The 22,623-nt window shown below is 37.2% G+C and overlaps 1 protein-coding gene across 2 annotated transcripts in view; it reads right to left on the bottom strand.

Annotated features, from left to right (window-relative positions):
* MET (MET proto-oncogene, receptor tyrosine kinase) overlaps positions 1 to 22,623 on the bottom strand; it is a 117,160-nt gene that overhangs the window by 17,665 nt on the left and 76,872 nt on the right. For both annotated transcript variants that reach the window (XM_005550578.5, XM_074035829.1), the window contains 10 exons: positions 21,385 to 21,545; positions 19,362 to 19,464; positions 19,126 to 19,262; positions 18,274 to 18,435; positions 17,399 to 17,498; positions 13,626 to 13,844; positions 7,073 to 7,219; positions 5,217 to 5,373; positions 4,882 to 5,022; positions 1,673 to 1,903 (listed from right to left, as the gene is read on the bottom strand). In XM_005550578.5, the coding sequence (XP_005550635.4) occupies positions 1,673 to 1,903; positions 4,882 to 5,022; positions 5,217 to 5,373; positions 7,073 to 7,219; positions 13,626 to 13,844; positions 17,399 to 17,498; positions 18,274 to 18,435; positions 19,126 to 19,262; positions 19,362 to 19,464; positions 21,385 to 21,545 (1,558 nt within the window). The remainder of the gene's footprint in view (positions 1 to 1,672; positions 1,904 to 4,881; positions 5,023 to 5,216; positions 5,374 to 7,072; positions 7,220 to 13,625; positions 13,845 to 17,398; positions 17,499 to 18,273; positions 18,436 to 19,125; positions 19,263 to 19,361; positions 19,465 to 21,384; positions 21,546 to 22,623) is intronic.

The raw sequence follows: 22,623 nt of genomic DNA, 5'->3' as shown, positions 1-22,623 counted from the left end.
TTTGACCACATAATTTTCCCAATGGTAGCCTTTTATCGAGTGGCAGTAATTTTCCCCAGAGGTGCCAAATGTCTAATAGCTGTGTAAGTCATTCTCTAATTAATTCATCCAGCTGGCCAAGACACCATGAGTGCCTAGTGTGTGAGTGTCAGGCATTAGGCTACCCTCTAGTAATGCAAAGAAGAATAAAATAAAACCTATGCTTTTGAGTGCTCCTATTCTCCTGGAGAAAAACATATAAATACATAATAGCTAATATTTATAGAGCTGTTAGTGATTATAACTTCAAAAAAATTGCCATTTTAGTACCTTTCGTGATAAAAAATTCGAGTTTTCCAATGTGTAGAATTAGAACACAATTAGTGAGTCCATACACTCTAAAATTGGTGCAATTACTGGGATTTACAGGCCTATGACAGAACTATATATTGTTCTGAAGAGAAACGGAAAGATGTTTGTTAACAGTGAAGCCACTCTTGGGGAAGAAGGCGCACGGGAAGGATTACGTCCTGGGGTGCTTGACAGAAGAATGTGTGGATGCTACCACAGGAAAGTGAGAAGACCTTGTGTTCATATAAGGCAAATCACGCTGTCAGCTTCTGTTGTATCACACTGGCAGATGCCTGTACAACCTCTTGCAGCACATATAGAATAAAAGGGATCAGGGGCCATTTAGTATTAAGGGTAAAAGCTTTTTAGAAAAAAAAAGACAACCAAGAAGAGTGAAGTTCATTTCCCGGTTTTTGATTGGTTTCTTTTCCTGCTAAATATTTCCACAAATACTGTTTATGCTAGCTGTTATTGCTGCTCTGGCTAGCTTATTACAAATATTCATTTATCTTTGTATAAAGAAATTGGAGTGCATTGTAGAGATGATATATGTTGCTTTAGATCAGGGGAATGCTATAAATTCTCTGTCTTCTGATGCCGTCCAGCAGTGTACAAACTGCTATAAACCAGGCTTCGTAGAGTTTGTCACTGTTCTCAGGGTAAAGAAAGACTGGCGAGAGATTGAATAAAAATACTCAAAATGAAAGGAGTGATATTTATTTAGTTAGTTAGTTATATTTATTTTTTTGAGACAGAGTCTCATTCTGTCGCCCTGGCTGGAGTGCTGTGGCACAATCTTGGCTCACTGCAACTTCCGCCTCCCAGGTTCAAGCAATTCTCCTTGCCTCAGCCTCCCTAGTAGTTGGGCTTAAAGGCATCCACCACCATGGCTGGCTAATTTTTGTATTTTTTAGTAGAGATGGGGTTTCGCCATGTTGGCCAGGACAGTTTTGAACTCCTGACCTCAGGTGATCTGCCTGCCTCGGCCTCCCAAAGTGCTGGGATTACAGGTGTGAGCCACTGCACTTGGCCCTGAATTTTAGAAGAAAGTAAATGGCACCTTCGAAGAAACTATAGTTGCTAGTACGCACAGGATGAGGATGAACTGTGATTTAGTTCTAATATGTTTGGGAGATTATGCAATTGCTTCCATGCACAGGGGCAAATCCCCACAGATATGATTTACAGGGCTGCATTGCTACAGAACAGAAATCAAGTACACTTGTTATCACTGCTCTGTCAGTTGCTTTCACCATTGTCTAAGTTCCTAATCTGCAAAGGCCAAAGATAAAATGCTTACTGGAAAATCGTATTTAACAAAAAGCTGAGTGGAAATACTTACCTCTTCCTATGACTTCATTGAAATGCACAATCAGGCTACTGGGCCCAATCACTACATGCTGCACTGCCTGGACCAGCTCTGGATTTAGAGCGCTGAGGTCAATGTGGACAGTGTTTTGCAGTAATGGACTGGATATATCAGAGTCCCCACTAGTCAGGATGGGGGACATGTCTGTCAGAGGATACTGCACTTGTCGGCATGAACCGTTCTGAGATGAATTAGGAAACTGATCTGTAAGATAAAGGAAAATTATTAAAGAACAACAGTAAAACCTCATTTAATGGGGATTGAAACAGGAAGAGCTTTTATAGTGGAATTAGTTTGATAAAGATGATAATAACTTGGGGAAAGATACTGAGTTATATATACAAGCATTTCATAAAATGTTTACAGATTTTCATTTAAGTAGACTAAGTATTAACTTTGAAAGCTTTTTACCCTCATTTCCTTAGACATTTCTCTTTTTATCAATAGGAAAAAGCCATGCTTATGGTTTATTTTTGAATATACCATGTCCTTAAGAATGGAAGCAACAAAGGTAGTTGAGCAATTGCCTGATCTCACAAAAATCCAGCTCAAATGTAAGAAAATGAAAAAGATGCCTTTTTGAGAGACTACTATTTATTAATGGAATTAATTACAATTGTGCAAAACCTATGGATTCTTGGCCAAGGGAAAAATACACATATGATTAGAAGTAAATACTGGTTATATTCCCAGAACTGAAACCTTTTCACATTAGTAGTAAATTCTCCACTGTGCAGTGATGGCACTGGATTTAGTGTTACTGTTGTTTAGAGAAGGCATGTTAGGTCTCGGTTAGTGGACCATCCTTATTGTTTAGTTAAGGGCATTACGAAAGGGGAAAGCATTCTTTGTAAGTTGATCTTTATAACCAAAGCTCTGTAAGAACCTCAGGCAAAGTTCCCTTTTGCAAGGAGAAACGTTTTTCATTTCAGGGGAAGAAATTGTGCTGATAGTCAATTTCTTAATGCCAAATAGGGCCAAGAAGTCATCCTTTCCACTTTTCCTTTCTCTTTCCACTGGGAATTCACACATATCAAGGAGGGGGCATCATAGCCACAGCAACTGACATAAAGATAAACTAGGAATAGTATTGAAATGTATTAGTATGTAACACAGGGAGAGGGTTATGTGGGGGTTCCCTATTGGCACCAAAATATATCGTTTGTTTGCACATAAGCAGGAGAATCAGAATCTGAGAGAAGGGCACAAAAAGAGTGCTGTTAGTACCTTGACTATTCCTAATCCCACTTAAGCATTTTTAGTATTTTCTACAGTGGACAGTTTGATTAATAATAAACGAACTTGGTCAAAAGTGGTTCCAGAAAAGCTTTGGGCATCAATGATTTGGGCACCAGTTATAGTAGACACTAGCCAAAAACAAGACAGGTGCAACCTTTAAAGGGGATGTGGAAGATCTGGGAAGTACCTGAAATGTTGGGTGGGTGAGGAAGGAAGGAGCCTAGCTGAGTACTTGCTCCTTTAATTCCAAGGAGTCAGGGTCTCCAAACCTTCCCCAGGGGACTGGAAATGCCAATCAGCCTCTCTAAACTCAGTTCTTTCATCCTCACTTCCCAAGACTTTGCATCTGGAGATCAGAGCTCTAAATGCTTAAGGGTGCAGACATTGAGGGAAATCCTTGGTGAGACATGGATAAAAGTCCTTTGGCATGACAACGTGACTCTTCAGCTAAATTCAAACATGTGCAGAAACCAATTGAAACCATCATTGTGCAACCCTGGTGTCACACCACATAGAACTCTAGGTCTCCATGAAAAAGACTGATGAGAATGCTGTCCCCACCAGATGTAGAGAGGAAAGATCTGCAGTTGCCTCTTCATTAGGTTTTGGCTGTGCACCTATTTTCTCATTCTCTCTAGATGACCCTCTTTTACCTGTTTTCATGTCTCCAAGGAGCAGGCTCAGTGGAGAAAAGAGTGTGAAACTCAACCTTCTTAGCAATGATGACAGAGCTTTGTTGAGTAAGAAGGTTCAAAGAAGATTAGGTAAGTTTTTTTTTTCAAAGAAAATTTGTAAATTTTAATGATTTCAGATTAGAACTATGAAATGTGCACATAAAATACTAAATGTGGGTATAAAATACTAAATAGATCTAAATTTCAAAACAATAAACTAGGTTTGATTTTTCCACAATGGTTAAAGGAATGGATTTTTAAAGGTGAATGGAATCAGGGCAAAGACAATGTTTACTATGTGTATCTCCATAGAAGTAACATAAACTTCAAAACACAAGAGGTGGTAAGTGTTGAAAATGTTAAAATGTTAAGTGCTTCATTGCTCTTGAACTTGTTTGGATGAGCAACTTCTAACTTTTCCAGTGTCCTCAATGATCTATGACTCATTTTATTTGTCCAATGGTAAATATTCAACCAAGGAAATGCTTGTACTTGACTCACATCCTGTAACTTCTAAAGATAATGGAGCTGATACAATACAGACATTTTGCTTTTACCAGGAGATTTAAATAAAACAACGTGAAAAGCTCTGGTTAACCTGAACATTACTAGGCATAGTGTTTTACAAAGCTGATGATATTGACCCCTCCTTTTTGTCATAGTGTAATTGAAGGTTTTCCTTGGCTAAGTCTCAAAATACATTCAAGTCCTAGAATACTGTGGGAAAAAGGTTGTGTGCTAACAGTTCATTGAGAACACTTCAAAGAATTACTAACAGTATAGTTTCAATGTTTGGGCTTCAACAGGTAAAAAATGCAGCAGTTCCAGCTTACATTTAAATAACTATATTTTGTAACTTAACTCTTCCTGGATTGTAAAAGAGAGCTTCACAATTTCTTACCATTGCACTTAGATCATAAACAAATTACTTTTGCTCAAATGATTTCAAAATTAACCTTTTTGTGAGATGAGAGCTTATGGACTCTAAAATCATAATGTAAAATCATAATATAATATGATTTTATGTTAAAATGATTAAAATATGATTTTAATGATGTAATATAAATATAATATACATTTTTAAATGAACCTGGGTTCATTTAAAAATAAGAGCCATTTAATGCTGTGTCAAATACTTATTTGTCAGAGGTAAATACTTCCTTAAGGTTTTTATAAAAATATAAATGCAAAACCAAAAATAAACAACAAAGTCACAACCCACTGAGGTGTATGTATAGGTATTTCTCAGAACAAGAAACTGAAATATACCTTCTGGAAAAGTAGCTCGGTAGTCTACAGATTCATTTGAAACCATTTCTGTTGTTGGGCTTACACTTCGGGCACTTACAAGCCTATCCAAATGAGGAGTGTGTACTCTTGCATCATAGCGAACTAATTCACTGCCCAGATCTTAAAACAGAGAGAAAGAAAGAGCTTGTTAAAGACGGCTATCATGGGTCCCAGGAGACTTTGACCGAGTGCCCAGAACTCATGGGTTTTATGGACTACGTATAAGACAGCACACACGAATGTATGACAATCTTAAACTGTAATGACTGTGTTCTTAAGGTAACTTCTAAAAACGAACCGTAACAAAAATGCACCTTTAATTTGCTTTCTCTTTTTCAGCCACAGGAAAAGCCCAAGTAGTAGTAAGAGTGCTATTGATATTGAGACAACACCAGCAATCAATCCGGTGAAATTCTGATCTGGTTGAACTATTACTTTTCCAAGGACGGTTGAAGAAATTGCTTGCTTCCACTAAAAATGACAAACAAAGAAAAGTCAGCATTTAGCCATGATAGATATTTATACTATACAGGTTGCAGCACAACCTCTTTGGGCCCCAAATACCACCTGGTTATTGCCATTCTACAAATGGCATAACTGCTTTCAGGATAGTAAGAGATTCCTCAATTTTGCTCCAGTGTTCAAATAATTAGGGGACACTGATCCCTGAAGTACTTATATGGTACTTAGCTGTTTGGATTTGTAACTAGGTATTAGGGATAAAAAGATCTACAAAAAACGGGACTGAAGTGTAGAAGGGGAGACAGACATATAAATAAATGATTACAGTACAGTGTGGTATGTGCCATAGAAGTATGACTAAATAGTAATCAACAGAGACAATGGGACATTAATTCTGTCCTGGACGGTGGGATGGAGGGCAGAGAAGACTTCCCATAAGAGGTAAATAATTGTACTGTTATGATGGAACAATAAAGTCTCAGAATACTTTTACTTCAGTTTTGATACACAGCAGAAATCTTTGAAGTCCCTTCTGGCTGTAACATTTTATGATTTTTAGGATTTATGGTCCTTCTGAAATTCCAACTCTGATCTCATGATTCAGCCTTTGATTTTCTAATTTTTGTGTGTTTTTCCATTTCATAACTTTTCAGAAGACTTCAGGAACCCTTTAAAAATCACTTACTCTTGGATAAATGTGGGATACATACAATGGAATATTATTCATCCACAAAAAGGAATGAAGTACCGACATATGCTACAACGTGGATGAACCTTGAAAACATTATGTTAAGTAAAATAGGCCACACACAAAAAGACAAATATTGTATGATTCCACTCACATGAAATATCTAGAATAGGCAAATTCTAGAGCTAGAGAGTAGATAGAAGTTATCAGGAGCGGGAGGAGAGAAAGGTATGTGGAGTTGCTGCTTATTGGTTATAGAGGATCTGTTTGGGGTGATGAAAAAGTTCTGGAATTAGGTAATGCTGATGGTTATTCAACACTATGAATGAAATTAATGCAACTGAATTGTACATTTAAAAATGGTTAAAATGGCAAACATTATGTTACATATATTTTACCACAATTCAAATAAATTGACAATATAATATACACCAAAACCCATTGAACTATACCCTTTCAATGGGTGAATTGCATGGTATGTGAATTACATCACAATAAATTTGTTAAAAAAAAGAATAAGAAAAGATAACTTGCTTTGGTTCTAGGTTGTTTGATTCAGCTGTCTACATGAAAAAAGTTACTGTAAAGTAGTTTAATCCTTATTTTACTTTGTTTGATGCATGCACCTTCCTTTATTTATGGGACTCTATGCATTAGTGATCACTGTGATTGGCAGTGGAACACTGGCTCTGGCCTCCTGGGGTGGTGGGAGGCAGTAGAAGGACACTCTTGGAGGCATCCTTATTTCTTCTGAAAATTACAGCAAATTTTGGGAAGAGTGTGGCATGATGGAGAAGCAGTGTGGGTTGAAAGAACTTTTGAGATCTACCTCCCAATCTTGGGGAAGGAGACAATGTGACAAAAAACTCACTATTTCTAAAATAACAACAGGAATGGAGGCTGAGTTGATGAGCCAAAACCCACACATAAATGAGCTTTAATGATTTATTTTAAGCCTGAGAATGACATAATTACACTGGCTTCCTTATTTACATCATGAGAGGAATGCAGGAATCCCACCTCTATATTTAGCTCGCTGTTCAATTTCAGCAGGTCATTGGGGACCGTGCATAAAACGGCTTCAGAATGTAAGTGTATATTCTCACAGCTCTTATTTCCAACTTTTAACACTTCACCTTTAACTGCTTCAGGGTCAATATCATTTCCCTGGAAGAAAAAAAAAAAGGTTGTTAACACTTCACAGTTCTGCAGGAATGCTAACAATGGCAAAAGAATATAAATATACTGCAAACACAGGCCATGTTGTTTGCCAAGGCACATGATTCTATGATACTGATTTTCATGGCAATTGGGATGGCTAAAGGGGAGCGAGACAATTTCAGGGCACGTATTAGTTAGGAATTATATAGCTTTTGCATCAAATTGGACCTTAGAGAAAAGGAAAGAGGTTCTTGCTTCACATCCTTAAACGCAGAATGATGTCTTACCTATCATCACCTCACTATTGTCTTCGGGGGGTATCAATGTTTGGCAAAAAAGACGCAATTTAGAGATTCTGTTGTTGCACTACCTAACGCTGCCTAATGCAGAGATTCTCAGCCTTGACTTTGCTTTTGGAATCACAGTGAGAACTTTAAAAAATACTGATGCCTGGGTCTCATCTCCTGAAATCTGATGTTAAATCGTTGTTAATGTATTAACACTGTATTATGTTATGCTAATATTAATATGTTCTTTCTTTGTTTGAGTTGGGTAGTTTACTTTCATCCTTCTTGCACACTTGAGTCCTATGCATAAATGAATTCACTTTTAAAGAAATTTATGTGAAACGCTGTATGACCATTATAATTTGAGAGCACAATTCTATTACTTTGAACAATTACATAGTTCCACAAAAAATTTTCTAAAGTTAGTTAATGTGACATATTTAGTTAACTGAAGTTGCTATCAGGCATTTTAAAAACATCAACATTTTGTTTGAGAAACCAATAAGTAGCCTTGCAAAAGAAGTGCAAACCTAGGTATAATTTCTCATATCAAGACCTAATGGGTACAGTTATTTATTGAGCAAGCTATTATTTTGAGGTGACATATATCAAAACATATTACTATTTTTCTTATGGATAAAGACCAGCCCGTAATAGCTACAATGCTGCTACTTTGTTTTATATAATCTTTAATACTTGGCAAACTCCATTCACATACATGGTCTCATATGGATCTCAACAGATTCATTGGTCAGGCAGTTATTACTCTAGGAAAAGAAGTGGCAAGAAAATACTTCTTTATAACCTGATGTTGGAGTTTCAGATAAAATGGATATAGACAAACCCTATCCTTATGATACTTCTAAAAGCAGTATGTGTAGTCCATTGAACCAGGTCAGCCACACAGGCCGACACACACAGAAGCACATCAATCTAAGAGATGACTTCAGGGCTTCAAACGACAACTTGTTGGTTAGGTCTGAAGGGGGATAAAGCCCTTATCCACATGATGTAGGGAATTCAGGGAAAGACAAAGAAAAGAGATTAAAGAGCTGTAGGGTTTGATTTATGAGAAAATGTCTAAAATGTGTCTTGCTTGCTTAGAAAGTAACTAAGGTTGGGGGAAAGGACGAATGTACAACATTTGCGTTTCCAATGCTTATTGTTTCAGGCTTAGGATCTCCTTGGTTGTTGCATAGAGGCTTCTCTAAAACAAAAACAGATGACACATCCACATCACATATCACATATCTACATCTTATGTTACATGTAGATACCAAAGGATACATGGTAAGTAGTGACTTGTATAAGCAACTACTATCAGTTATATATATAATTGTTTTAGAGGTGTAAAATCCCAGATAGTACAAAAGTGATACTTGTAGCTCACTTCTATATAACAATGGGGCCCAAATAAAGAAACAATTTCAAAAGGTATGGGCTAAATTTTGTCATTTAAAAGAAAATAAACATAGCTTTATTGAGATGTTAAAAAACTTCTATTTAGAACTTTTGCTATTAATTACATTAATATTTATTGTTGAATATTAACTATTATTAAATAAAAGTCATTCAACTGCTTCAGGGTGATTTCAGTCACTAAAATCATAATAAGTGGGTTTAAAAATAAAGCAACAAAAGAGAGAGCTTTCTGATCTTTAATCTCCAACAGACAGAGAGCAATTTAGTTATAACCATCTCATACTATCCTGAAAATATACTCCCCCTGAAGTAGGTATTATTGCTTTACATATGAAGAACTATTATCTGCTTTACATATGGAAAACTATTATCCAGAAAGGGGCTAGATCATGAAGCAAATCAAATTCCGTTTGACACAAAATCTACTTACCATCTACTGTGTGTTAGACACAGTTCTAGTCACTGAGAATATAAAGACGAGTAAGGATTTCTTCCTCTCACTGCAATGTCAAAATGGATCCATTTCAAAAATAAAAACTAATTACGCCCAATGTGCTATATCAGGATGTACCAAGTCTCTTTCCTCGCCAACTCTGGCCTGGCGTGACATGTTTCTATCCAGGATTCAGGCCTGGGGACTCATGTCTGAGATGGCTACAGAACCGAGCAGATGGGAGTGGAAGTGGGTAGGATCTGAAAAATAACATTATGAGAGGAAGCGTCCTTCAAGTTTTCATACATCCAGGTGGCCACAGGCTGGGTCTGGGCAAGTCAGTACAGTTTGGCAGCAGGACCCAGCCAGGCGGGGGTCCAAAGTCCAGGGAGATCAGCAGTAGGAAATTAGTGAGGTGGTGGTGAGGGGGTGAGATTTACACTTCACATAGAGGACACAAGTCCCTCAACTTAGGAACCAAGCAATGAACCTTCACAGACAACTTCAGAACTGACTTCCACCACATGTTGATAGGCATTTTGGGGAAAACTTTCCTGGCCATTTGGGAAAAGGTGGGCAAACCAAAATTAAACTGGTGGCTTTGCTGGCTAGTTGGGGACCTTTACTACTAGGAACTACGAAACCACAGGAATAGATTTTTTACTATCTTTACTATTAGGTGCTATGAAACTACCCTGGAAAATATATATATATATATATATATATATATATATATTTATATATATTTTTATGTGTGTGTGTGTGTGTGTGTGTATACACATCAGAATGCCCATTAACCTGGGCAGCACAAAGAAATACTAGTTTGAGAGTAAGCTATGAGCACCATTAATAAGAATAGGTCTTGACACTGGGCCAAATAACCTCTGAGAAAAGAATCCTTCACTTTTATCCTGTCTGGACTCAGAAATGAGTTCATGGTGGTTTTGACTGAGATTGAGGGGGAGAGTTGCAGATAAATTATTCAAAGGGAGAAGGACAACCTCTGGCTGGCTCTGGGCAGCAGGTGGATTGGGATGATTCAGAACCATGCTTCCTTCTTGATCCTTCCAATGTCCACACACTGATGCTTCACCTCCACCTGAGCTCTCAGCATTTGTTCTTGTGATGACAATGTCATAGACCAAGTCCCTGCTCCCTGCCCTGGCTCATCTTCCTGTGCTCCTTTCTCTTGTTTGACCTGACTTCTCCAGATTGAACTTTTGAAGCATCTTTATTCCCATAGATTCCTATATGCTGCAGAATAAGATAAACCCCCAAGGCAATGTCAGTCAGTCCTTGTTCCAGCATGAAACAGAATACTGCTCTACTTTTCATAAGATATGCTCATGCATAAAAAGTCAGAAATAAGATACTTAGGGAGAAATATAGAGTTTCTTTAAACAGAATCAATTTTTAGATATTTATAAAATGTTAAGAGCTATTCCCCTTAAATAATTGCATAGATATATAAATAGCACACGATAGAAAAGCATCTCTATGATGGTATTTTAGTATACATTAAATGAGAGTTAATATAAGAAATACTGTAATTTAGTGCATGCAGTGACAGAAGACCAAATTTGGAACAAAGAAGCCTGAGTGTGGGCCCCAGTTCTGCTGTTTGCTCCCTGGGTGACCCAAGACTAATCAGCTAATCTTCCTAAACCTTTGTTTACCTATCTACAAATGGGGGTCATCATCACTGACCTCCCAACTGCATGGGTCCACATGAGACTCAAATGAAATAAAACATGCCAAAGTACAGTGTCAACTGTAAAATTCCATACAAACATGAGCTGTTGTTGATAGAGGTTCTTGGGGAGTCATGGATATCCACAAAGAGATGCCTACTTTTGATGACCACTGTCTACAACTGGTCTTGGGGGACTTGAAGCCTTGGCCATAAACTACCTTCTCCATCCATGGGGCTTGGGATTCATTCTGAGGGGTGACTTATGCTTGACCCCTATTGTGTTCTCTCATCCAAACTTGGCTCACCCTTTTGCCCATGGTGTAGTCACTGGGCTTATTACGAATTGAGGAACTCTCATAACTAGGGCAAGAAACGATCACAATCTCTTTTCAGCCTAGGAACTCTTGCATGCATGGCTGCATGAGGAGCATGAACTCTTCCTGGCAATAAAGAACATATCTCATTCTAAACACATGATTCTCTCCAGAGCACTTTCATTGATGAAGTACACGTTTTCTTTATTCTTTTCTTTTCTTTCTTTTTTTTTTTGAGATGGGGTCTAGCTCTGTCTCCCAGGCTGGAGTGCAGTGGTGCCATCTCAGCTTACTGCAACCTCTGCCTTCAGGACTCAGGTCATCTTCCTCCCTCAGCCTCCTGAGTAGCTGGGATTACAGGCACCCACCACCACGCCCAGCCAATTTTTGTATTTTTAGTGGAGATGGGGTTTCGCCATGTTGGCCAGGCTGGTCTCGAGCTCCTGGCCTCAAGTGATCCACCCGCTTCGGCCTCCCAAAATGCTGGGATTACAGGCATGAGCCACCGTGCCTGGCCGAGAGGTAGAAGTTTTAATGTGATCAACTTAACGTATTGATAAGGAGTTAGATTGCTGACACAACAAATATTCTCTTATGCCTTTGCTTTCCTCTCATACATAAGTGAAGTATGAAAAAATGTTGACTCATGATACTAAAATAATCTCCCTGAACTGCCGCTGCTCCCACTAGATTACTATTCTATCACGTGGCAGGTGCTATACACTTGTTAGAGAAAGAGTTATTCTATATATAGGCAAGAAAATAAAGTGTTTTGTGCCTGTCTCTAGAAGACCCTTTCACCATGCTGGGAATACCATTGACAGGCCGAGGATGATGCCAAATTATGTTTTTCTTGGTCCAACAATTTTGTAGGATGTTGAATAATGGGTATTTAATTTATGGAAAAAGAAGTTTTCTCTTCCATAAAGACTGTGCTTGGAAGGGTAGGTAAAGAACCGTTTATCTCTAATCCCTTCATCATAGATACAGAAACAGAAAAATAGAGTTTCTCTGGGTGTAAAACTATTTGCACATAAACCTTTGTTATCATCAAGAAAAACCAATTGGAATCTTTCAAATGGCAAAAACAGTAATTGTTGAAAGCAAAAGGTCACACTAGATTAGTTTTATTGAAAAAAAAAAAGAAGTGATAAAAGCTTATTTCTCCCTTTCTAAAACTAATTAAAGAAGCAGATGAAAGGACTTTGCTGTTGTAAACACACTGTTCATTGAAGCGGGCTTCCATTCAATTTCATGCTGGGCTTGCTTAATTATCGTACAAAACACAATAATGAGGTTAGTAAACTTGTATGAGCGTGAACATATGCATAAGTTGGGCTGTAGTTAAATTTTTGTTGAAAAAGTCAGAAAAATTTTGATGGAAATATATTATTACTTAGATGGAGATGTCCCATGAAAGCCTATATTGCACCCAAATAAAGACTATCCTATTGCTTTATGTTTGTTCATATTTGCATTCAGATCATCTTTCAAGAAAAAAAAATTTCTAAACGTTTTAACAACATGTTGAAGGATAAATATTTTGCTGTTTCTAGTGACTGCAGCTATGAATAATTCAAGTCTTGAGCATTTTGCCTGTGTTATTATTTGAAGTAGAAATAACTGAAGGGACATAAAAAAGCTGCACTCTAGTCTTTATTATTCTGCCACTCTTTTGTCACTTGTCAATCACTTAACCTTTCTGGGTCTTAGTGTTCTTCGTTTGCAACAGGCTTGCTTTAGAAAAGATGACCTGTTATTCTCTATTAAATTATATTTAGAAGCTAATATGTTCGTAAGGTGGCAGATATCTAGTTCCATTTACAAATTAGCTTAGAGATGACCACACCCAGATACAAAATTCCAAGTATAACAAGGAAGTACAGAGATACAATTGATGCATTTACTTTCACAGCTCTTATGTTTTATCTTATAATGAGCACATTTAGGTAAAATGTCCGGGGAAACGTATAACATCAGCAAGATAATGCAGCACAGGGATCCTCTTTAATGGATTTGTGTCCCACATTTGCTACGTTTTAATACATACACAAGAAAGGGTTTTTAAATGGTTCATTAAAATGCAGTCCACGGTTATTCTTATCTTTTAGTTTTATGCCAAAAAGATTTGTTTTTCAGAGCTTATATATTTGCTGGTGTTGCATAAGATACAACGGCCAAGTACAACAATTGTATTCACATAGCTATGAAGTCAATTAAGTTTGAGCTGATGATTTAAGACAGTGTTTAAAGCATTTCTTACCTTAATTTCCAGTACATTTTCATTGCCCATTGAGATCATTACTGGCTTTTCAAAAGGCTTAAACACAGGATTATGTACATAAATGAGATCAAAGTATTTGGAAAGGATCCCATCTAACATGAAAAAGGCTTTGGTTTTCAGGGGGAGTTGCAGATTCAGCTGTTGCAGGGAAGGAGTGGTACAGCAGATTATCTCTGAATTAGAGCGATGCTGACATGCCTAGAGAAAGACACAATTATCCACTGTAAACAGAATACGGCTTGGCAACATCCACAGCAACTTTATAATTCACCACTCCAATCAATTGAAAATATAGAGTTTTTGAAAAAAATCTGTATTTAGCTTCTTAATGTTAGACTACACATTTCTGGAAACACGATACATGCAAAATTATCCAAACAACCCAGCCTTCAGAGAAACACAGACCTCCACCTGCCCAGCATAAACCATGCTGATGAATCTGAAGCTGGCCCTCATCCCATCATTTTATTTTCCTTAAGAAGACAGGACAGTCACCTGGAGGAATTGCCCCTTGTTGTGTGAGGCAGGCAGGCAGACTGGGAGCTGGGCTTTGTGGGGTTAGAAGGCTTTGGCTCCTCTCCTAGCTTTAACCCAAGCTATGGGAACAGAGGCAGGGCCCACACTAAATAACTCAGTTTCCTCATTTAGGAATTAAGATGAAAATGCTATTTACCATGTAGGATACCACATGGTAAAGTGCTTTGTAAAGTGCCAAGCACCATATGGTGAACATGATAATTAACTATGTAGTTAGGTAATCTTATTAGTGTGTTTTAAGCTATTATTAATGATAGGTTTTGTGCAAAATGCTTTACAAGGTTGGTCTCATTTAATTCTCATGATAATCCTATCAGTGGGTATTATGATTATGCACAGTTTACAAATTAAGAAACTGAGCTTTGCAAACTTATGTCATTAGACCAGGTCACACAGCTTGGAGTGGCGGAATAGCGAATATAAATCCTAGGCCATTAACTCCAAAATTCAATGTCTTCGCTCCCATGCTATTTTTTTGTCCATGACATATTTTATATTGAAACCTTTTCCTATGCTCTCTATTTTACAAAGCCTCTGCTATTATTATTTCATGCCCTTTCATGTCTCATTTCAAATCTTCCTCTTTGGAATTCTGATTTATGGAATTTTGGAAAATGTAGCTTCCTCTTGATTGTGCTTAGACTAAACCAGCAACACACAGTGGTACATCTAAGGTTAACAGTTGCGTTTTTCCCCCAAGGAAAAGACAAACAAGCAACAACATCCCTTAGATTTCCTTTTCTTTGACAAGTATAGTTGGGGATAAAACAATCACTTATGCCCACAATACAAAAAGGACTCAGGATATACATAAAAAGGACAAACAGAATTTGTTATTTGCTATTCTCTTTAAAAAATAATTTAAAAAAGATCTTACATTAAAAATGTTTATCAGCAGCAGATAAAATTTTAGAGACATAATATGGATAAAATTATATTATTGAGTTTTATATAAAATTAATATTATAATGCTAAAAGCTATTTATTCCTAATGGACATGAACAATTTTACTGCCATCACAATAATTGTTTACATAACAAGGAATCTGAGAACTACACAATAAACTGCAGGCTTCTGGGGCGTAATGCACACGTTAACAAATTAATATACATTTTGTTATGAAGATGATTGTTTTTGTTTTGAAAGGATTAGAGTTTATTGGACTTAAAGTTATTGTGGCTGGACCTATATATCTAAATCAGACCTGACCAAGAGTTTTTATTTGTTAAATAATAAATGGGTTCAATTCATCATGGTCAGCTTTAAATTCTATAAGTGGCAGGGAACATGGAAGGAATACATATCTCTTTATAAAGTAGTTTTCACAAACGACAGTAAAACAAATAGCAAATAGTAAAATAGATCCACTGCATTTTTCACTCTTGTCCGATTCTAATGCATACTTCTACTGTACTAACATGTTTGTGGCTAAAACAACAGAAGTTTATATTTCCAGAAAAATAAACAAATAAGATGTTTATTGTCTACCATTGTTTGAATCATCCTTGGGATATGCAACTCTTATGTGTGACACCTAAAAAGTTTTTAATAAATATTTGATTACAAATGAATGACTGAAGCTAAGAGGCATTCTGTGTGTCACCTTAATGCTAGTGAGGGAGAAGAAAGGAAATTCAGTCATTATCTTAATAATGTACGCTCAGCATTAATTCGATAAACTAATAATTCCTCAGATTTCTACTTTAAAAGGTCTCATACCAACACCAAAGAGGGTTACTGTTATTCTTATTTGGTTAATGAAAAATTGTTATGCTTAGTTGTGGAGAACTGATGTCCTTTAAATTAATAGCAGTGGTACTCTAACTTTGTTTGTGGCCATGTGTTGGGATTGGTTTCAAAATCCTTTGCTTCATGTGGTGACTCCCTAGAGCACAATTTCTCAGGAATATGATAAAAATCTAATAATACTCTTTAGAGGTGATGCAATGTGGCTGATTGAGAAGGCCAAGAAAAATCTTATTTGAAATGACCTTATTATTTGGTGATTTGGCTTGACATTTTTAGCCCCAAATTGGTTTTTGTAATTAAAGAACATTGTGGCTTTAGTCTTCAAGAAATATTGGATGGGGAATCTAAAAGGAAGTGCTGTAATTCAATCTATCACCCGACCAATCAAGACCTTGTTGAGCAAGAGCACTCAGAACTTTCATTCTGAGTTGAGTGCACAAGTCCAACTAGATTATGGTATTTTATATTAAAGAAAAACATCAACAAAATGTATGGAATCTTTGGAAATAACGGCAACCTTTCTGAGGTCTAAACTAAAACTACCACTTTAATGTGACCTATATAAAATAAGGATAGGTGGAGAAACAGCAAACAACATTCACACTTTAGGACATAACATAAATATTTGAATGCTCTTTTCTTGTTACTTGATAACGTGCTAACAAAGGGACAAGAAGGATGGTAAGAAGAACAGGGGGCAGTAAAAAAGCATATGTCTGCTGCTTAGGAAGGCGAGAATATTGCTGCAACATCAGCGACTTTTTCCAAGGATTTTATTAGAGCAAAAGGGTCCATGTTCTATGATGCATTAAAAAGGGACTAGGGAAATGCTGTGATTTCCATTTGTACTGACTGTCTGTAAAAACACTGCCTCAGGCCAGGCGCAGTGGCTCACGCCTGTAATCCCAGCAGTTTGGGAGGCCAAGGTGGGCAGATCATTTGAGGTCAGGAGTTCGAGGCCAGCCTGGCCAACATGGTGAAACCTCGTCTCTACCAAAAAATACAAAAATTAGCCAGGAATGATGGCTCGTGCCTGTAGTCCTAGCTACTTGGGAGAATGAGGTGGAGAATCACTTGAACCTGGGAGGGGGAAGTTACAGTGAGCCGAGATCATGCCATTGCACTCCAGCCTGGATGACAGGGTGAGATACTGTCTCAAAAAAACCCTCAAAACCAACCAACCAACCAACAAACATAAAAAAAATGCTGTCTCAAATTGGTAATCTTCATTCTTGTCTAAACATTATATATGCATGTGTGTATGGGTATGTATTTTTTCCACATGGTTAGCCCAAGACTCTAGATAATTTCAGTTGTTAAATAAAAACTACTACTTGGCTACATTGCAAGGAAATTAACTAGCAAACCTTAAAGGTGAAACTGAAATGTCCCAGGTACCATGAAAGCCATGTGGTTAGAGGCAGAGATGCAGAGCTCTGAGTAGACCCATTGCTCAAAGGACTTACCACTGTAAAGTTCCTTCCTGCTTCATGCACATTTATGACCATCCTCGGGACACTAACTGAATGCAGGTTTTTCCCAACACCTGTTATTGTGCTCCCACCACTGGCAAAGCAAAATAGAAAATTGACAATATTGAGAGGTTCTTTCCACCAAGTACTGTAAGACAGGGATTCAATTTAATCACCTGCATTGATTACAAGTCAGAGGCACAGTCAACATCAAATGGAAGTTCAAGGGTAACTATTCCTTGGAAACAACTTATTTAACTTGAAAATAGTTTTTAAAATTCATATTTCATAAGCTTAAGAAATGCATTTGTATTTTATTCACCGAATTACACAAAATAAATATTTCACTTCTCTGAAAAAAATACAAAGAAAACCAAACTTAATTATTGTTGCTAGACTGATAGAGTTAACGGAAACAAGGCAGACTGAACTGGGTCCAATGAGATACCAATTCAAAGAGAGTCTGGCATAAAGAAAAGCTGTGTGTAAAGCAGGCAGGACAAAAAAATACTCTAGAGGATGGAAGAAAAAAGGTGATTCCATTTCTTGGCACTAAGGTTAGTATAGAATTGATATGTACATAATGTAAGTGCATGTATACTATAACGCCACAGTAAACTATTGTGCTATAATCTGTTTAAATGTAACAGAACAGGATAAAATACTTCTTGACATGAACTAGCATTGATGAGTCAAATTGTACTCAGAACCCGAAAGTAGTTTTGTCTCCTGAATTGGAAAGGCAGCTTTCAAAAGAAACACAACAGCATCAAAGCCAGAGGTAAAACTGCAATTCCTCTTGACTATCCTACAGCAAAATCATGCTAGTATTCATTATTTTCTTATACCCATCGGAAGCTGCTACTTACCTAATAAAAGATTTGGTTGGATGAATTTCATAGACAATGGGGTCTTCCCGGTAACTGAAGATGCTTGTCTCTCGGTTGGCTAAGTCAATTTTCAATTTAACAGCAAACTCAGTTGAAATGGTTTGGGCTGGGGTATAACATTCGAGAATACTGTTTGACACACTGAACAAAAAAAGTTAAGAAAATGAATCTTAGCTATTAGAGATACACATATTTTAGAATTATATCCATGAATCAAAAGGATATAACTCAATAGCTTCTAAGTGGGAATTTCCTGAGTGGAAGCCTTTTCTAGTGTAGGCTGTTTAATCTGACTGGATCCCAAACTTAAAGTTTGTTGTAGAGAAGCTATCCTTGACTGGAAAACATTTGGGATTTAAAAGAAAAAACCCTTTAAAGTACTTTTGGTACTTGATTAAACTGAGCTCTTCCAACTCTAAGAAGCAGAAACATAATTGCCTTCCAAACCCAGTCTTCCCCATTTCTTCCCTCCCCAGAGTGACTTAGTCTAATTACAAATCTTGATGAAAATGTGTATTTTAAATTATTGTCAATGACCAGACTCTCACAGTTCATAGTGTAGCTAAGATCCTAAGCTATAACAATAAAGAGGGTGGATGGGAAGACAAAACTGAAAAGCAGGATTGCTAAGAAAAACAAGAGAAAGGAAGAAAAATCAGCAAAAGGAATAGATGAATTTTGGAAGGAGGAAGTTTTGTCAGTAGGAGAGTAAACAAATAAACATCTTGATTTTTTTTCTCCACACACACACACAAAACCAATCTGCTTAATTTTTAAGGTACAGATATTAATTCAAATTGATAGATGCAACAAAAAATAAATTTACAACACCTTTTTAAAGTACATGTTTTTCCACCAATTGAAATGTGTCTAGAATTCCCACTGTTTAGGTAATTTCCAGTTAAAGTAAGTAAAGTGCCACCAGCCATAGGGCCATATTTTGGCGAAATACTTGTTATTATAGGATCCTGGAGGGGAGATAAAAACAAAACAAAGTAACTTGTTCAGCTTATAATTCTAAATAGATGAAGTAAAAATCAAACATGATATGATAGAATCTTCCTTACCACATAGGAAAATGTACTGTATTGTGTTGTCCCGTGGCCATTTGAAATAATTATGGACATATTGAAATGTTTATTCATGGCAGGACCAACTGTGCATTTCAATCTGGAAAAAAACCCAAAGTTTAATACATGACAAATCCAAGGCATTTTCTGGTTAGGTTGTTTTATAGGAAGTGACATTAACTCTAAATAGTGAGCTGACTGCTTTGAATAGCAAACAGAGTTTCAAGATAAGCATTAAGGCCAAAAATTGTACAATTCCATTTCTATACTATGATAAACTTTATTTTTATTTTTATTTAAAAAGAGACAGGATCTTGCTCTGTCACACAGGCTGGAGGGCAGTGGCATGGTCATAGCTCACTGCAGCCTTGAACTCCTGGGCTCAAGGGATCCTCTGGACTCAGGAGTTGGAACTAGAGGTGCATGCCATGGCATCTGGTTAACTAAAAAAGAGTTCTTTTTTTTTGGTAGAGATGGAGTCTCACTATGTTGCCCAGGCTGGTCTTGAATTCCTGGGCTCAGGTGATCCTCCTGCCTTGGCCTGCCAAAGTGCTGGGATCACAGGCATGAGCCACTGCACCCTGCCTATACTAAACTTTATATTAACTGTACTATAGTACTTATACAGACAAACAGGAAATATTAGACCTTATCCATGCAGACCTCACCAATTGAATAGCGCATAATAATCTAAGTTTGGATAATATTAATATTTGGGGATAATGTTTGGTCTACTTCAGATAGATAGTATCTCAGCAGCATATGAAACAATGGGCTAACTACGAATAGGCCAATCTCTTCATTAAAGTATGTCAACAGGTACATTTCTGTGGTTATACTTGTACATGCTAATTTAAATTACTTAAATGATAATGAAATTGTGATGGCATTCCATAGAATTATTTCTGAATGAATAATCATATTGTTCTGAAAAAATTTAAATACAATTTGATTTATTAAATAACTTTTTAAAGAAGAGAATGAATTCTGTTTTACTTTTACAGGTCCTGATTTATAATGCAATGATTAAGAGTTTTGGAGATTTTACAAGGGAGATTTCTAGAAAAAATTTGTTTTGCCATTCAGCTAACAAATATTACCTTCATTAGTGTTTTGGTCTCAGTAAAATGGATATATTCGGACCTTTGTGTAACCCTGAAATGAATTCAATTAGATAAAAAATAACCATCTGATAGAATGGGTTCAACCATAAAACTTTAAATGTTTGGGTGTTTTTATTATGTGATAATGAATAATTTCTGGATTCTCTGATGATTATGGAATTCAAAGCTTGTAGAAGGGTACATGTAGACTACAGTAGAACAAGCACGGATCTTGCATCAGAAGCTGATCAGAGCTGAGTCCGAAGGCTTGTTCAGCTCTTACTCTCTGGATTACCTCTGCGAAGCCACACTTCACCTCTCTGAACTTCAGGTACCTCCTTTGTATTACAGGAATCATACAGCTCCCTCCCAGGCCCATGGGGATGGTTCAGTGAGATACAGCCCTTATATTGCAGTGCCAGTAAATATAAGCTGAATATAAATTTTAACTCCTCTAAAAAAGTCTCAAACATGTGATTCAGCTGCCTCACTACATTTCTGAGGTTTAGAAAGTGAATTTAAAAGAGAGGATCCATGCTGAGCTGTTTACTGATTTCTGTAGAAAAAGCCTTTGGAGACTCAACATTTGAAGACACCAAGGATGGAGTGATCCTAACTAGTGCTACTCTCGCAAATCTAGTCAGAAAACACCTGAAGACTTGTCACATAAATGGTTGAGAAACTCCTAATTCTGGCCTCTTGTCTTCACCTAGGCCTTGTCACCTTTCTCTCTCTTCAAATCCAATGAGTAAATGGGATTGCAAGAACAAAACAGAACAGACCCACAGGCATGTGACAGGCCAAGACCCTTTTCAATTCAATAGATGAGCTTTTTGAGCAATTTTAAAACAAACATTCATTCAAAAACAAAACCTATTTTCCAAGCACACCCCAGCAAAGCGTTTTGAGATCCTTACGTATTCATCGTGCTCTCACTTAAAGTCAAGGTGCAGCTCTCATTTCCAAGGAGAACTCTAGTTTTCTTTAAATCAAATTTATTATTCCTCCGAAATCCAAAGTCCCAGCCACATATGGTCAGCCTTGTCCCTCCTTCAAGGGGTGCACTAGTTGGGAAAACCTACAAGGACAACATAGAACTTAAAAAAATCCAATATATTACAATTTTTCATATATGTAGAAAACGAACAAACAAAATGTGTATCCTTAAATAGTCTGAAATTCTTTCATTTTCCCACAATTTAGTAAAAATTTAATTTTCACTAAAGGAAAAAGGGTCACAAATTTCAGAGCATCTGGAACAAACATTAAAACTACATGACATGCTAATGAAACAAGTTGTTTTCAGGAGATCCAGAGATGGGGCAAAGAGCAGATGCAGCTTGGTAGGAATAAAGAGCCTTTTATAGTCCCTCTGTTTTGTTTTCTTTTCTCTTTTCTTCTCTTTTCTCTTTTCCCTTCCTTCTTTCCTTCCTTCCTTCCTTCCTTCCTTCCTTCCTTCCTTCCTTCCTTCCTTCCTTCCTTCCTTCCTTCCTTCCTTCCTTCCTTCTTTTCTTTCCGTTCTTTCTTTCTTTTTTTGAGATAGAGTCTGGCTCTGTTGTTGAAGCTGGAGTGCAGTGGTGTGATCATGCCTCACTGCAGCCTCAACCTCCTGAACTCAAGCAATCCTCCCACGTTAGCCTCCTGAGTAGCTGGGATCACAGGTGTGGGCCACTATGCTTGGCTAATTTTTTTTTCTAGAGACAGGGTCTTACTATGTTGCCCAGGCTGGTCTCAAACTCCTGGGCTCAAGTGATCCTCCTGCCTTGGCCTCCCAAAGTGCTAGGATTACAAGCATGAGCCATTGGACCTGGCCCTTTTTGGGCCATTCTGAAGTGAATTCATCTTCTAGTGCTCTTTTGCACAAGAGTAGAAACACATTGGGCCCAGACTTTTACTTGCTCATAACTCTGATTGTAACTCTTCATCAGCCTTCAGACCGAGCTCTGATCAAACTCCTTCATGTGCCCTATAAGCCAAAGTCCAGCCATTGTATGCCTTGCTCTGTGCGCTGGCTGTGTGCACTACATTCTTGTTGCTATGGTATTCCCCAGCCAGAAACAAAAGTTGCACAGTAAAAATACTTCATTTGGTATCCAATGTTTGCCCAGTTGCATTCAGCAGCTAGCATAGTATGAAACACATAGATGGTTTTTTAA

The sequence above is a fragment of the Macaca fascicularis genome, chromosome 3 (genome assembly GCF_037993035.2).
Source record: "Macaca fascicularis isolate 582-1 chromosome 3, T2T-MFA8v1.1".
NCBI classification, from domain to species: Eukaryota; Metazoa; Chordata; class Mammalia; order Primates; family Cercopithecidae; genus Macaca; species Macaca fascicularis.
This window is presented reverse-complemented; position numbering and strand designations above follow the sequence as displayed.